This window comes from Panicum virgatum, chromosome 5K (assembly GCF_016808335.1).
Source record: "Panicum virgatum strain AP13 chromosome 5K, P.virgatum_v5, whole genome shotgun sequence".
Lineage (NCBI taxonomy): Eukaryota > Viridiplantae > Streptophyta > Magnoliopsida > Poales > Poaceae > Panicum > Panicum virgatum.
The window spans coordinates 21,812,824-21,828,685 of NC_053140.1; the positions used below are offsets into that span (position 1 = coordinate 21,812,824).

Consider the following 15,862-nt stretch of genomic DNA (forward strand, 5'->3'; position numbering starts at 1 on the left):
GCGGGCAATTCCTCCATATGGTCAGTGCCTTGGACCCCTGTGTGGGATCATATTCATGACCACCTTCTCATGCCAGTAGTTACTTCCCCTCTCCCTGATAAGGTTTGTGACCTCTGGAATCCGGGTACCCACAACTGGAATCACCAACTTCTCACCACCACTTTCTCGGAAGAGGCTGTGAATATTATTCAAACTACTCCAGTGGTAACCTCTGATTGTGATGACATTCTCAGATGGACACCAGCCAAGAATGGTCAATGCACTACTAAATTAGTTTATACTCATCTAGCTAATCAGCAGGTACATCAACTTCCTGACCAAGGTTCCAGAAGCTTAAGTCAGGATGCTGCCAACATCCTTCACAGGGTCTGGAAAAGTAAGTCAATTCCTCCCCTCCTCAAAGCTTTCGCTTGGAGGCTCATTATACGTGCTATTGCCATGGGTGAAAGAGCGGGTAGATATTCTAACCATATCGACAAGCACTATTCCTATTGTGGGGCTATAGAAGATGACCAACATCTCTTCTTTAAATGTGCCTTGTCAATTGAGGTTTGGTCATCTGCTGATCCTCCTGTACAACCTAACAACTTTCCTCCTGAAATTGATGGCATCCAGATGTCTCTTTCACTAATGATTATTCCTAATCCCCCTGATGATCTTTTGTTCAAAACCTTATTCATTCTCTGGTACATTTGGAAAGCTCGCAATGATAACATATTCAACAGAAGAACTTGGACCTCACTCCAGATTCATCAAGCAGCAAAAGCACATATGCACACACATCTTGAAGCACTTCAAGAAAAAGAAACTCTGGCAGTTATCCACCTCCCTGGAGATGATGTTAACCTGACAGCCCTCTCCACCAACAATTCAGGTATGTCCAACTCTACTACAGGTACCAGACGAGGAGAAGCACACAGAGAGGCCACTATTGTTGTTCTTTCTGATAGGTTCTTGATTCCTTCCCCTACCATTTTACAAGGATACCGATGCTACATAGATGCTTCCACACAACCTGGCAATATAAACTATGTTCCTTGTCGAGCTGGTCTTGGTATTTTCCTGGTAAATATGCAGGTTCAGCCTCCACACAGCATCTTCATCAGAGCGGCCTTGCAACAATGTTCCTCTGTTCTAATGGCAGAGGCAGCAGCTCTGGCGCTTGCTGCACAAATTTCCAAGCACCTGCATTTGCAGCACACTACCATCCTCTCAGATAATCAGCAATTGGTTCATTTCATGAACGGCCCAAATCTGGACAATCCGCCTGATTGGAGGATTAAGCCTTTAACCCATATGGCTGCCAATGCTTTACAGGAATCCTCTACAGTGATGAGAAGACTCGGGCGTCGCCAGAATCAAATTGCGGATCTCTTAGCCAGACAGGCTTTTATAGATAGGCAGTATGATCATAATCACTGTAATGTTGCTTGTGCTTATGAGCCTCACGTGCATGAGTGCCCCCTTCATACGGTACTCCAACTTGTAACCATTAACTCTGTAATGGTCCTAACAGCTTCTTGCTGTTAATCAATCATATTACTTGTCAAAAAAAATATTTTTTTAATTCTGGCTTATGGTAGAAATTTCACTTTTTTCTAATGCGATTTGCTATTCTTTTTTACTTAAATGAATTTCCAAGATAAATTTGAAAATCATTTTCAGAGGCGAGTGGGGGTCTCACCTACCCCTAAAAATATATTTGTTGGGGCGGGTGAGCCCTCCACCCACCCCTATAAATGATCTTTTTTTATTTTGGTAGTTTATTTAGTTCAAAAAATAGCAAAACACATAAAAAAGTTCAAAAAGAAGGTGGCACCTAGATTTTTATGGTTCATTTTTAGGGACCGGTGATGGCGTCACCCGCCCCTGAAAATACGGTGGATCAAATGCTACAGTAACTTTGTTGCCTTTGTAGGAGTGGGTTACTTTTTGAATTGCCTCCGGAAAAAATGTGGCATTGCTACAATTATTTTTTGTAGTAGTGTATGTGAGGATCAAACACTTTGAGAGATTGAGTGGCTCGAGGAAATAAGAGTATGCCTCCTATTTTGAAAATCTTGAAAAAAAAATCTCCAAGTCCATCTACTAAAGCACCAATGCAAATTTTTTTATGGTCACCCTTCAATTTGTCCCCCGCTGAGAGAACCAAGCTATGTCTACCAAAAAAATACCCATAAAATCCCACACATCAAAACGAACGATGCAGATTATAGCTCTGTCAAATGTGACGATCCACAGCGCAAGTCTTCAACGTGCCCCACTCCAGGCTTCCACGCACTCCGCTCCCTCGCCTCCCTGCCGTGCGCTGCGTCGCCCTCCGTCACCCACGGTTCGAATCCCTCTCCTCTCTTTTTTAAGCCCCTCTCTTCTCTCTTTTTCCTCCCCCAGATACGGCGGCTCCTCCTTGCCGGCGACAGCTAGCTGCAGCGCTCGGGTAGTCGGGCGGGTCAGCGTGCGGCGGCACGGGTCCGCAACTACAGCGCGACGCGAGGATGCGTGAGTCCGAGGCGGCGCGCGGCCGCGGCGCGCAGCCTCATCCGCCGACTGCTCAGCGGGCTCTGCTCGGCCGCTTCGCACGCTCCGCTCGCACTGGCCGCCGCCAGAGACCGCCCGGAGACGCTGCCGAAGAAGGCCCGTCCGCCCGCCGAAGAACGCCCACACCCGCCCCCGTCGACGTCGCCCCCACAACCCACGGCCCGTCGACCCGCCGGCAGCAAGATGGCCAGGAGGCGGGTGCCTCGTGCCCGAGGCCAGAGGCCCTTCCGCGTTAGGCGGCAGCGACAGCGGCGCGACATCATTCATGGCATCATCTGGTGGGAAGTCCTCGAACGCCGCCGTGTCCACACGGCCGGTGTGTCCGCAGTGGCGCTGCAGGTGTGGCAATCGCGCCGTACGCAAGGTATTCGATGTATTGCCTGTGTGGTTGTGGACATGTGTGTCCGGTTTTGTAGTTTGTTGACTCTTCATTTGCAATGTTCTCTTGCCGTTGTTGCAGTGTTAGTCCAACCATAGTGGATACGACACCTCCATCCTGGAGCTCAGGTGTAACATGTCGTGTAATGTAAATGGGGAACTTCCAATCTGCCCACAAATAACCGCAGGAGAGGTCCTACATGATTTCTCATAAAGTATATTTAAGCTTTGCTAAAATGATCCTCTTGCTCATTGCAGAGCAACACAATATCCTTTTCGTTGCACTTTTGAATCTGATTAGTTTGTCCATAAGCCTGCATGATTTCTCATAGTGTATATTAAGGCTTAACTGAAATGATGCCCTTCTCCTTGCGTAGCAAAATAACAACCTATAATTGCATTTTGAATCTGAATATAGTTCGTTAATCTTTCTGGTTTTTGAAGTTTGCTTGCCACTATGTTTGTGAGCTGGGTTGACTAATGCAGATGAGGCATTGATGACCTTAGCAAAGTATAGGTGAATATGCCTACCTTAACATCTTCTTTTCTGCATCCAATGTATATCAGTGGATTATGTTGATAGATAAGATTTTCCAGATTACCCTTGCCACAATGAGCCTCATAATTAATCATGGTAAATATTTAAGATTAGTTGAAGGAAATTGCTGGTTTCTAGGCTATTAAGTTTGTTGTAGGACTGAGATTTAGTTGGAATTTTCCTGGAGTAATTTTGTAGAACTATTAGTACCTTTGCCTGCTGTTGCTGGATGTTATGTCTTGTGCGTGTCAGGTGCTGTCACGTGTGTCCCGACTCCCGAGTGTATTACCGGTGAATTATCAGGTTCTTTGGAAATACCCGTAGAAGTGCATGCCATGCCATGGTAGAACTGCAGGGCTAGGAAGCTTGGATTTACAAGTAGCTTTCAAAAATCGTTGTACTATTCAAAGTTTATTATTTGTTAACTCTTTTTTATTATAACCCAAAATTGTGGTGATTTGAACTTTATTCTTTTCTCATAAGAATAAATGTGGTCTTCTATACAGTTTTCATCACTTCATTCAGGATCAGCTTGTGAGACAAGGCCACCTCGGGATGTCTTCCTTGATGATAGATAGGGCCACTGTCGAGCATTCTCGGAAGCAATGTCAAAAATTTAATCAAAAAATGCATTGTAATACTTTTTCGGTGTCCATCTTTGATAGGTTTTTTGGGTGGTCATTTGCTGGCTCATTACTAGAATTCAAGTTTTGATGATATCATTGTGGTCATGCTGTTCTTGGAAGTTTATTTGGGAGATACCATAACATGTCTTTTGGTTTGGATTGCTTCATTTTTTTGAAGTTTCGATTGATTCATTGATTGGGTTGTTACTAAAACATGTATTATCTTTTGTTTTGATTGGCATTATGAATTGTTACCGTAGCGTTAATCATGTAACTCTACATCTTTGTGTGAAACATATATTTTTTATTTTGGACTATGGATCATGTGTTGTTTTAGTACTTTTGAAATGCACCCATAGGCCGTAGCGTTAGCACGGGCATCCTTACTAGTACTAAGAAAAGGGAGAAATCGTGCTCTCCATTGATTTGTTCTGGGGATCAATGAGTGAAGGAGAAGGTGTTAGCCACTTGGAATCCAAGGTATGAGGGAAATCTGAGAAATATCTCTTATGCATATTTTCGATTTTATGACCTTAGGCTTTGCTTGATCCTCTTGATCTAAATCTACCCCTTGCTCGGGACGAGCAAAGTCTAGGTGTGGGGGTATGTTGGTGGTCAATTTCAATAATTTTTACTGCCAACCTTTCTCCGGAATTCATACATTTAAGGTCATAATCATGACATTATTTACACTAATGAGTTTCACAAGTTTTTATGCTTATTGATTTCAAGAACTCACTGACTGATTTGGGAGAAATTCAGGCTGGCCAGCCATGGCACGGTGGCTTCTCAAGCCCAATTTTCACAAACATGCAGACAAACACAAGTCCAAATGATGCTGACCCGCAATCCACACGGTGGTGCATCCTATGGTCGAAAGGCCTAAGCCATGGACCAATGGACCCACGTGCAGCATCTACCCTGATCTTCAGGCTCAAAATCGCTTTCCTAGACTACATGTACTTATTGATCAACGAGTCGGTGCAACGGAGGGACGAGAGGAGCCAAGACTAGGCCGACCAGCCGGTCTCTAACTCTTCATGACTAATGTATATATTGATAGTTTTTGCTGGTTACTGAACCAACAGAGATGACAAGCAACTATTCATATTTTCAGATTATGTAACTACAAAATGAATTTTAGATGTGGAAGATTTTCCCCTAAAGTAGTTTTACTCTGGAGATTCCTGTTGTTGTAAAGGTGGACTCATATCCGCAACTAGTCTCTATAAATGAATTTACACAAATGATCGACATAAAAGAACCAATCCTAGGAATGTTTTCGAGGGTGGTTTGCATTAGAGAATGCCATAAGAAATTGGCATTTGAAGGATGGTCCATACGGCCGTAGACCTTTAATTCAAGGTGGTATGCATAATAGAGGCACTTAGAGGGCTAGTTTCTTATGGCAATCGCTTCCAGAAAATACAAATTGATTTCCAAGGGCTGACGCTTTAGAGCATCTCCAAAAGTTTCCTATTTCTCTTCCACATCCTTGTTTTTTAAAAAAGAAAAAAAACTCTCCAATAGTTCTCTTTCTTAGTTCACCATCTCATAACAATTGGGAAATTGACCTCCTTTGTGCGTAAAAATACGCATCCCTTCGAGGCTCCCGATCGCCCCTCGTCCCCTGCGGAGTTTTTTGGTGCGTGCTTCTTCCCCGCACTGCCCCTCCTTCGCGCCATGGATCCAATCCATTCTTTTGTTTTTTTTCTGCGTTTTAGGATTTAGGGTTTAGTTTCTGCGGCTGCTTCCACCGTCGTTGCCCAGTTTGCCATGGACTGTGCATGGCCTGTGCCCGCCGCCACTTCTTCCCGCACCGATTCCGGCCGTCACAATGCATCACCAGCGCAAGTAAGAGATAAAATGGAACCCCCTCGTCGTCCTCTTTCTTTTTCCCCAAATTTTAAGCCCTCTCGTGCCCTAAATCATCGGCAATCTGACTTGCAAGAAGCACCTATCTGCCAGCCATGTCCGCCAGCCATGGAGTTTCCCGTGGAATTATCCTTGTGGGGCCACAACTTCTCATTTTTGGGGAGTAAAAATAGGGAAGTATTGGAGATAGACTTTTTTTTGCCCCCCCCCCAATACTTATTTGAGGAGTTGGCAAACAAGTTTTGAGGAGAAAGTATTAGGAACTCTTGGAGATGCTTTTAGAGGACTGACCCTAGAAATAGTTATCTCTCAAGTAAATTTATAACATCTTTTAGATATGAAGTGGGATGAAGATAAACTCCATATCAACATTTATAGGCCGCCATGATCTAGAATTGTATAGTTTAAAACCTTTAATTTGATATTATTTTAGGTGCCAAATTTAGTTGTAATTATAGAGCTCACCATGATGCAAAACTTTGTAATTAAAACCTTTTTGGTTTGATGTTTTTTAATTGCAAAATATTTACTCTAAATTATTAGATTTTGATGATCAAATTTTTGGGTCTATTAAGGGTCCCTTAATGATGGCCTCATAATTTTTTCATACAATCTTAGATGAAGATTTACTTTATACTAAAATTGTAGAACTTGACCAGATCTGAGATTGATTTTGTAGTTTATAACTTTATCATTTAAGGTCATTTAGTACTACAAAAAATTATTATAAGTTCTACAAGTCTTGATTTGTTTTCAAAAACAACTTCGGATGTATTGTAGTGGTAAGATCTCAAATTTTAAAGTTTATATATTATTCATAAAGACCGTTTAGGATCACAAGATCATATACCAGTTGTGCCTACATATGGCTATGACCATATTGTATCTCATACAACTCAAGTTATATTTTCAAGTTTCAATAATATTAACCTTTATATACACTAAAATATATTTGGCATATATTTTTTGTATCTATAGTTCACAATAACCATTGTGCAGTAGTTTCACCTTTTTATTTGTTCTTCTATATTTAAAGATTTAAATGAATTTTTAGAATAAAATAAAAAAATAGTTTTAGGTGGTGTCACCCGCCCCATGAAATAGATTCTAGGGGCGGGTGATGGCTTTAACCGCCCCAATAAATTGATTTTAGTGTTAATATAAAAGAATATCATATCTCAATGAGTCACAAAGTGACTGTGTAGTATGATGGAGAGAAAGGTATGCACAAGGTTTGAGGTAAGCGGTTCAAATTCTGGTTTATGCAATTATGCATACTTCGTTAAAAAAAATACGTAGAGGGGCTGGTGGTGGTGGATGCTATTTGAGCACTGACTTGCATTGTACTAGCGATCAACATTCATAGATAAGCTAACAATAATCTCTCTCCTTTATAAATCATGTCAAAGCATATTACAGTGTACATGCTTTATTTAATGGTAAAGATAATGTTCACAATTTTGTTCATCATTGAGTATTGACCATCATTGTATTATGAATAAATGAATGCCATTGAAAAATTTAACTCATCCCCTGAATGCCATAAGATGGCATCGAGGGGATGATTTCTGTGTCTATGACACATGGGTCCAATGGCATTGAGGGGATGAGTTAAATTTTTTATTGCATTGAGGGAATTTGCTTTATTTGAGAAGGCGACATTTAAAGATGGGGTTGAGGCGACAGCAGAGTTAAATTTACAGCTATTAGTTACATATTACCCACCAATATTTTGGCTATATATTTGATGCATGTACAATCTGCAAATTAAATTTGATTATTTTGTACCAAAGTTTGATTACATTGGGAAGGCTATAAATCACGGACAAGCCTACCTACACGGCTACACTGCAAAGCCATGCCATACATAGCATTTGAGGTTAACAAATGAGTCCGAAAGAAAATGCGGACCACAGAAAAAGTTGCGCAAAATCCAAGAAACGCCCACTGAAGCTATTTTTGGCGCAAAACTAGAACGGCAATCACCCGAACACAACCGTTGCCTACAAGCCTTTTAACTTGCGCGTTGGGGCTCTTTCCATTGTTGAGGGATTCGAACGTCCTACACAGCCTTTGTCCCTCCACCACCGGCAGCCTACCTTTTCTTCCCACGGCTGGCAAACACCTCGCCCGCGGCGCGCTTGGCAATGGCGTACCGGGTACTGGAGGTCACCCTAGTCTCCGCGAACGACCTCAAGAAGGTGACGCACTTCTCCCGGTTGCGCGTCTATGCCGTCGCCTCCATCTCCGGTGGCGATCCCCGCATACCCACCCACAGCACCCTCACCGACCACGCCAACGGGTGCAACCCCGCCTGGAACGCGACGATCCACTTCCCCATCCCGGCGGCCGCGGACACCCGCGGCCTCGCGCTCCACGTGAGGCTCCGCGCCGAGCGTGCCTACTTCGGCGACCGCGACGTCGGCGAGCTGTTCGTGCCCCTCGACGACCTCCTGGCCGGCGCCGACAAGGGCGGGGTGCCGAGGCCCGTGAGCTACCAGGTCCGCAGGCCGTACTCCGGCCGCGCCCACGGCGTGCTCTACTTCTGCTACAAGTTCACCGACGTCCCGGCCGCCGGCCTCCCGGAGCCGGAGCCGGCCGAAGCCAAACAAGGCCAGTACGCCAAGTACGTGCAGGACTCCGAGAAAGCAGCGGACAGGACGATGTCGCCGCCGCCCACCGCGTACCCGCCGCCGCAGGCCATGCCGTCCGTGTACCCGCCGGCGCAGTACGGGTATGGCTCTCCGTACGCGGCGTACGCGCAGCAGCCTTACGCGTACGCTGCTGCTCCGGCACCGTACGGGTACAGTGCTGCTCCCCACCATCAACCGGCGATGTACGGGTACGGCTACGCGCCGGCGCCGGCGAGGCATGGTGGGGGTATGGGGATGGGGCTCGGCCTCGGGCTCCTAGGCGGCGCCGTCGGGGGGATGATGATCGGGGAGATGGTCGGCGACCACGAGGCCGACGCCGCCTACGACGCCGGGTTCAACGACGCGTTGGAATTTTAGATCTTGTTGCCGTGGAGATCGCTCTTGTCGCCCTTTGTAAATCCCTAATTCGTACATCGAAAATTGAAGAAATAGAATGACTTTGCAAGTTCCGCTCCTCTTCCTTGCAACGGGAGCGGACTTCGCATTTGCCAACACCAAATGTCTGACGATTTATCTTCATTTGTGAAATGTAAAACATGGAAGTTGATCAATATACAACTACCGAACTACGGTATGTTGCCGCTGGCGTAGCCGAAGTCCGGCGGCATGCCGGCGATCACCTTCTTGACCGACGTCCTCGCCAGCAGCGCGTCCCACCAGGCCTTGACGTGCGGGTACGCGTCCACGACGCCGGCGTACTCGGTGGCCATGAAGTAGCGCATGAATCCGAAGTGGCAGAGGTCGGCGGCGGTGACGTCGTCCCCGGCGAGGTACCTGCACGCCGACAGGTGCGCCTCGTACACCGGGAGCAGCGCCCTCAGCTTCCCGAGGCTCTCGTCGACGGCGGCCTGGTCGCGCTCGAAGCCGACGTAGGGGCTGATGATGCAGTTCCGGATGATGGGCCACAGGGTCGGCTCCTCGTGGTGGGCCTCCACCTTCAGCCACACGTCCACCATTGCTGATCCCTCCAGGTCCCCTTCCTTGAGAAGCTCGGGCCTGTACTTGCGGAGGACGTACCTCGAGATGGCGCGTGATTCTGGAAGTAACGAGAAAATTAAACAGCTCCGATTAATTGCTGCGACTGCGATCGACACTTAATTTGCAACAAGTGAAGCTGACTTACGGTAGAGCGTTAGATCACCATCCTCCAGAACTGGGATTTCACCGAACGGCTGCAGAACGGGAAACACCGAAAGCTGCTAAACTTTGTTCCTTTGTCGTCGACAAGCTAGGTGCAAAATTCTAACGATGGCGGGGGGGGGGGGGGGGGGGGGGGGGTGGGGGGGGATGCGTACGTTTCTGGCGAGGTGCTCGGGGCGGCGGTGGTCGCCGCCGCACCTGCTCATGGGGACGATCTCGTACTCGGCGCCGGCCTCCTCCAGGCACACCAGAGCGCGCGCCATCCACGGCGACACGGCCCACCCGTAGATCTTCATCGGCGCCATTATTGGTGTGTTCTTAGCTTTGTGATGAATTCTGTGTGCGCATCTGCATATGGATTTATACAGGTCATTGATCTGTCTTACCTTTTATCCAGTGCTGTAAACAGCAGCGGAGCTAGGATCCAAAGCTAGGGGGCTCTCCTTTCCTTCTTCCTCCTCCTCATTCCTTCTTTTTTCTCCTCAAAATTTTCTCCTTCCTTCTTCTTCCTCCACAAAATTTGTAGGGGGGCTTCCATGGAAGCCAAAGTGGTAGGGGGGCTTGAGCACCCCTGCAACCCCTGGCTCCGCCACTTGCTGTAAATTATTCCAATAGTGGGTTAGGTGACGGAGGCGGCTTTCCTAGCTCCCACCAGTTTGTTATTAGGAGAGGACAAAGCAAGGCGGCTTACCAGGCAAACCCCAGGTGGAGGAGGTGTCATCTGTGTCGTCGTCATTGCTTGTGCTCGCAGAGGAGATGTCAGCGTCTGCAGGAACGGGAGATGGACATGATGCGGGTTCCAGGCCGGGCTCCAGCCTCCATGTCTCCACTGACTGATGAGGTCAGAGAAGTTTTGGTGACGCTGATGGGCCAATTTGGCCACTTTACAGGATTTGTAATTCGTATTTTAATACATTCCTTCCTACCTTCTCTAATTTTTTGCAATATTTTATGAATATTTCTATCTCTATTTCTTCTCTACTATAAAAAAAACTAATTTGGTGTGCCGTGCGATTAAAATGCACAATCTACCGACTACCCGCCATTGCTCTAACACTAGCCTCCAAAACAGCAATTATCCGCTGTCCAACGATCACTGCAGGCGCACATTGCACCCCCACCCGTAATAAGCGCTTTGTCATGCCACTATGGTTTTGTGGCCGTCCGCTGCTGGAAATTAAAAGTAGTCTCTGGTGTCGGGTTCGCTGGTATACCAACGGCGCACGTTGTCCGATGTTGATGGAGGGGATATCTCGAGATTTGAACCGGCTTCGAGTTTTCATTTATAATGATGTACTCCCTCCGTTCCAATTTAACTGCACGTCTGGGATAGAAGGGAGCAATTAACATACCTGTAAAATTACCATACTGCCCCTTCTATCATTTGCGGTAAACGGACGAGAGCCTTTGGGGTAGCCTCGTTGGTTTTTTTAATATACTAGCATAGACGCACGTGCGACACGCATGTGATTTAAAAAATCTAATTAGATTTTAATTCAAAAGTATATTAAATTAATATTTAAAATGAATTCCAAAAACGTGTATCATGATTAACGTCACTACTATCTCATAACATTTGCCATTTTTTATCATGTTTATCGGTGTGAAACTACAGTTTGACACTGATACTTTTAATCTCTTAAACTTCTACATGATAGTAATTTAATTCAAAATTTAGCACTCAACTTGACGACTAAAATAAATTGTCTGATTGTACTCCGAAGGCTCCATGTAAAAGTAACACAAGTTTCTCCATGTACAATTAATACAACAACTTCTATCTACTTAAAATATCTATCTGCATCTAGGAGAAACAACCGGTCAAGTCCATCTAAAATGTGCCACTATGTACATTGAGGAAATATCAAATAATTCTGACAGGAAATAGTCAATCCACAAAGGGGAAATTTATTGGATCCAAAAGCTGCTTTACATTAAGCATCTTTGGAGCAAACAAATGCAACGGTTCATTTATAATCTCTATATACTATAACTAAAAAACACAACATGGAAAGCGATGAGGTGAGCACCCTGTTGCAGTAGAGCCATCATATCAGGCGCAGCAGGGTGCGAGGGGAGCGAGCTCCCCTCCAGGAGCCTCCACCACAGAGAGCACAAGCAGGACCGCAGAGTATCAATCTTGCTCGCAAACAACGACCACAAATCTTTCGATTGAACAAAAACAATATGACGGTATTATGGGAGGGTACTTCCCTCCGCAACTCATAGAGTTGGGGCTATCAATCATGGCGGCGCCCAATGGAGAGACATGCAGGTCGATGTCGGCAGCCGCAGCCACGGCGTAGCCAGCTAGCCACTGCTGCTCCGATTCCATCCACAGTCCGATGTGTCAACGGGCCACTCATCGCGGCATCAAAACAAATCGCTCGGGAGGGGAGAGGCACGACAGAAAAGGAAAAGGATGGGAGAAGGAAGCGTTTCGGAGAGGAGATATGGGTACGATCGCGGGTACGCAGCAGGTCGCGGTGAAAAAAAAGTAAAGAGCTTTTGGTAGAAACATCTCCTAACTCGCAGTTTTTATGAGTCTCCACCCCTCCCACCTTCCTCGGCCCTGACAGGTGGATCCGGCATGAGGGGTACGGTTAATCCAATATGGGTGAGAAAAGTTTCCAATTATTTTTGATATAGCATATATCATGATTGGACTCATCTGTTAACAGAGAAACAAAATGAAAAAAAAATAGTGGTGCATTGCTCCACGTCCAAGATTCCAGTCAGTGATGCGCTGCCTCTGCAACAGTCAGACCTATATGTCCCTATCATTTTGGGACAAATTTTAAAGCATGGAAGTGTACTTAAACTGGAATGGAGGGAGTACGGTCCATCTAAAATTCTAAATAGGGTGTACTATGGTCTCACATAAATAATATAGTATGTGCAGCTACGTCGTGGCCAAAATACGTCTTTCTCGTCACCATCGCTTCTTCATCCTCATCCTGTCGGTGCAGCCAGCCCTGCAGTATGTCGAGGCGGCGGAGCCCGCAGGGGTCCGCCGGCCCACCCCGGCACCTCCGATCCTCGCCTGCGCAGTGTAGCCAGCAGAGGGCTGCTGACAGCGCCATCGCCTCCACGCCCGCTGTTGGCGATCGATTTCGATGATTTTTATCACCAAGATTTATATGGATTTTATGCTTTTAAAGTTATAATCTTGCTAAATTATTTACACGGATAAATTCCACAAGTTTTGTTGAGTGTACGAATTCAAGCACTCCGTGTACAAATTTTGGCCGATGTCGAAGAAATCCCTGCCCGGCACCATGGAATTTCATGACCAAACTTCACTAACATGCAGACAAACACAAGTCCAAGTAATCCTAGCTAGTAATCCTAACGTCGGTGCATCCTACGACCAAAGGCTTGAGCCATGGATCATAGGACCCTCCTGCAGGTCTACCCGGTGAAGATTCCAACTGGAAGCATTGCAGTTTTGGCCAAAAAAAAATTAAATCCGGAGAGGGAGAGAGAGCCCGCGCACGATTTTTCACGCGAAATACATGCGCATGCGGTGGCTGGGATTCAAAATTGGGATCTTTTGCCTCGTATGTATCTTTCTTATCATTTCACTTACACATCATTTGTGATGGAAAGAGAGATATTTTCTTTTTAAAGTAATCCATGAATGAACACAACTGGTACCTAAGGCTATCCATAGGCACCAGGTGATGTTACCAATTGGTATTAAAACTATAGGCTTTCATCCACCCCAGAAGTATCAGTATGTATAGGTACCTGGTATTCTTTATGCTAGTACTTTTGAGGTGCCTTGTTTTCTAGTAGTAATATTAGAGTATTGAATCATTGATAGTTAGGAGCGGCTGCAAATATCTTTTGTCCACACAAATCCAAGTATTCTTTTTCAAAGTGGCAAGTCCTCAAATTATCTTAAACGAAGTGGTATGGATCTATAGCAAAGCAGTAATTAATTTGCTCCCCCGCTCCATTTAAACATTGAAATTAATTCTTGCTACACGATGACATACTATAGTTGGCAAATATTAGTTACTCTCCAAAAGATGCAGCAAATACTTTACAGTTCCATTTGTCAATTATTTATAGCAGTGGTGCAATATATACTAGTAGTGCTAACCCATACTCCAGGGTACAAAACATAAGATGGCGACGATGTTCGAGCTGAGATTCGGCCGCCGGCCTCCATTTGTCGTCGCAGTAGCGGCGGCGGCCATGGTGCTGATCACCGTGATGATGATCAGCGGGGGCGCAGAAGCCTCGCTAACTCGGAAGATGAGCAACGGCGGCGGACTGGCACGCTTCTTTCCACTTCCACCCATTATTCCGACGGATCCGATGCCGCCACCGCCCAGGACGCCGCCTCGCCACCACCTGCAGAGAAATCCGTCGCCCGCGCATGGGATCAACGAGCAGGACGGCATGCCTGCACCTGAAACCGCACGGAGTGGAAAAGTATCGGAGGTGGAGCTCCCTGAAGTGCTAGGAGCCGAGCTGAATTAATATGTTCATGATGGGGTCATAGTCACAGGATTCGGGGTCGATGCCTCGTCCCTCCACCCAGGAACGTCGTTCCGATTCGAGGGTCGGGGTCGAAGAGGGTCAGTGTCCCATTTAAGGTTGGATCGTGTCCCGGTTTGAAAGGGGTCGCAGCCCCATTGCTAGCAGATTTAATTGCGATAAGGAGGTTAAGTACAGTGGATTGGTGTGGTTTTTGTTAGACAATAAGCTGAGTACGTGTAGCATGGTCTAAATGTACTCTTTTATATGTTTCTTATATGCTTGTGCAGATTAGTTTCTTCATTAGTAGCATATATATAGTTTTTGTCTTTATCGATCAGAAGATATCGACCCCGATGAATCAGGGTTGCGTCCCACATAATAATTTATCGTTCCATAGATGTATACCCCCTTCGTACCATAATTTTATAAAGTGAGACCCTCGACCCTCGACCCCGTTCCTCGACCCGGTCGACCCAGGAACTTTGTGACTATGGATGGGGTATTTTGCAGGTACTCCAATCTCGAGAGATATCAATCCATTTGTATTATCAATAGTACTGTAAGAGTAACGATGATAAGGAGAACAAAGATCATGAATGAATAAGAATAGTGCACTACATAATTGTTTATTAATCACTCTTTCTAGAGCGTGTTTGGCCGATGCCAATAGGCTTTGCTAGAATACATACTAATCCTCTCGATCCATACGTCCTGGTAGGAACTGAGGTTTATCATTTTAATTTCCCTCCAATGCAGAGTAATAGAAGTGAATAAGTTTATATCATAGCCATTACCCAAAAAAAAAAAAGTTTATATCATAGCCAGAAAATAGGCCTTTAGTACTGGTAGCTACTGCTAGGCTGGCGGCGGCGTGCCCACAGACACCCCTACCCATGGGAGGCGATGCCAGATCCAAAGGCTGGTGTGGCTTGTTGGTGTAAATTATAATTTTAGTGGAAATATTTTTCTTCTATTAAAAATAGTCTTCATCCTCTTTCGTCAAATTTTTGGATATGCAAATGGAGTCTCCATGAGAAGTATGGTAGTTCTAATTTTGGTAAGAATGAGTTTCAAATAATTCAACTTTTATGGTATATAGATAACATATTCAGAGTAGGCCATTGCTTGCTTTCTCCGTGATTCAGTTCTGTCCGATACAGCCCACTGGGTGCGTATTGATGACCAGGTTTAATTTAGAGCCCCAGCATAACCTTTTGGGTTGCTCCCGGCTATGCGAAATCTTATCATGATGGAGAGGAGACTTGTGGCTATCCTTGTTGGGCTATAGATTGACTCATTTGGTAACATATGCGAGGTCAAAATCATGATAAATCTAGGACCAAGCATTCGGTTTTTGGGTTGGTTCGTTTTGGCTTTCAGGAATCAAGCAAATCAACAACCAAAATTTGGTGTTAATTTTTTTCAGTGGCTCCAAATTGAACCGCCGTTCACTTCAGCCCACCGCCACCGTGTAAAGAACATGATCTTAGTAGACTATTGTTTGTGATTTTAGTAATTATGTGACAATATAATTATTGGAACTAACAAGTTTGTGAGATCATATTTGTAAAATTTTTAGGTTCCATGAATGTAATTTGATGTCTACAATCCGCCGTCGAGAT

The 15,862-nt window shown here is 45.4% G+C and overlaps 2 protein-coding genes and 1 long non-coding RNA gene across 4 annotated transcripts; 2 read left to right on the forward strand and 1 right to left on the reverse strand.

Moving 5' to 3' along the window:
* The first annotated feature begins 2,272 nt into the window (after window positions 1–2,272).
* Window positions 2,273–4,295, forward strand: LOC120706931. The gene is made up of 2 exons (XR_005688541.1): window positions 2,273–2,902; window positions 2,999–4,295. It is a non-coding gene; the product is annotated as an uncharacterized LOC120706931 (long non-coding RNA).
* A 3,731-nt stretch (window positions 4,296–8,026) lies between these two features.
* Window positions 8,027–9,074, forward strand: LOC120706933 (protein SRC2-like). Its single transcript, XM_039991694.1, has one exon. The coding sequence runs from the start codon at window positions 8,103–8,105 to the stop codon at window positions 8,964–8,966; it is 864 nt and encodes a 287-aa protein (XP_039847628.1). The 5' UTR covers window positions 8,027–8,102; the 3' UTR covers window positions 8,967–9,074.
* On the reverse strand, window positions 9,047–10,338 carry LOC120706932 (glutathione S-transferase 4-like). Of its 2 annotated transcripts, XM_039991693.1 has the most exons (4): window positions 10,136–10,338; window positions 9,905–10,039; window positions 9,733–9,781; window positions 9,047–9,645 (listed from the first exon to the last, which is right to left on the reverse strand). In XM_039991693.1, the coding sequence occupies exons 2-4, from the start codon at window positions 10,010–10,012 to the stop codon at window positions 9,176–9,178; spliced, it is 627 nt and encodes a 208-aa protein (XP_039847627.1). In that variant the 5' UTR covers window positions 10,013–10,039; window positions 10,136–10,338; the 3' UTR covers window positions 9,047–9,175. The 2 variants fall into 2 exon arrangements, with proteins under 2 accessions (XP_039847627.1, XP_039847626.1); XM_039991692.1 differs by having other exon boundaries at window positions 9,905–10,338.
* Window positions 10,339–15,862: the final 5,524 nt, after the last annotated feature.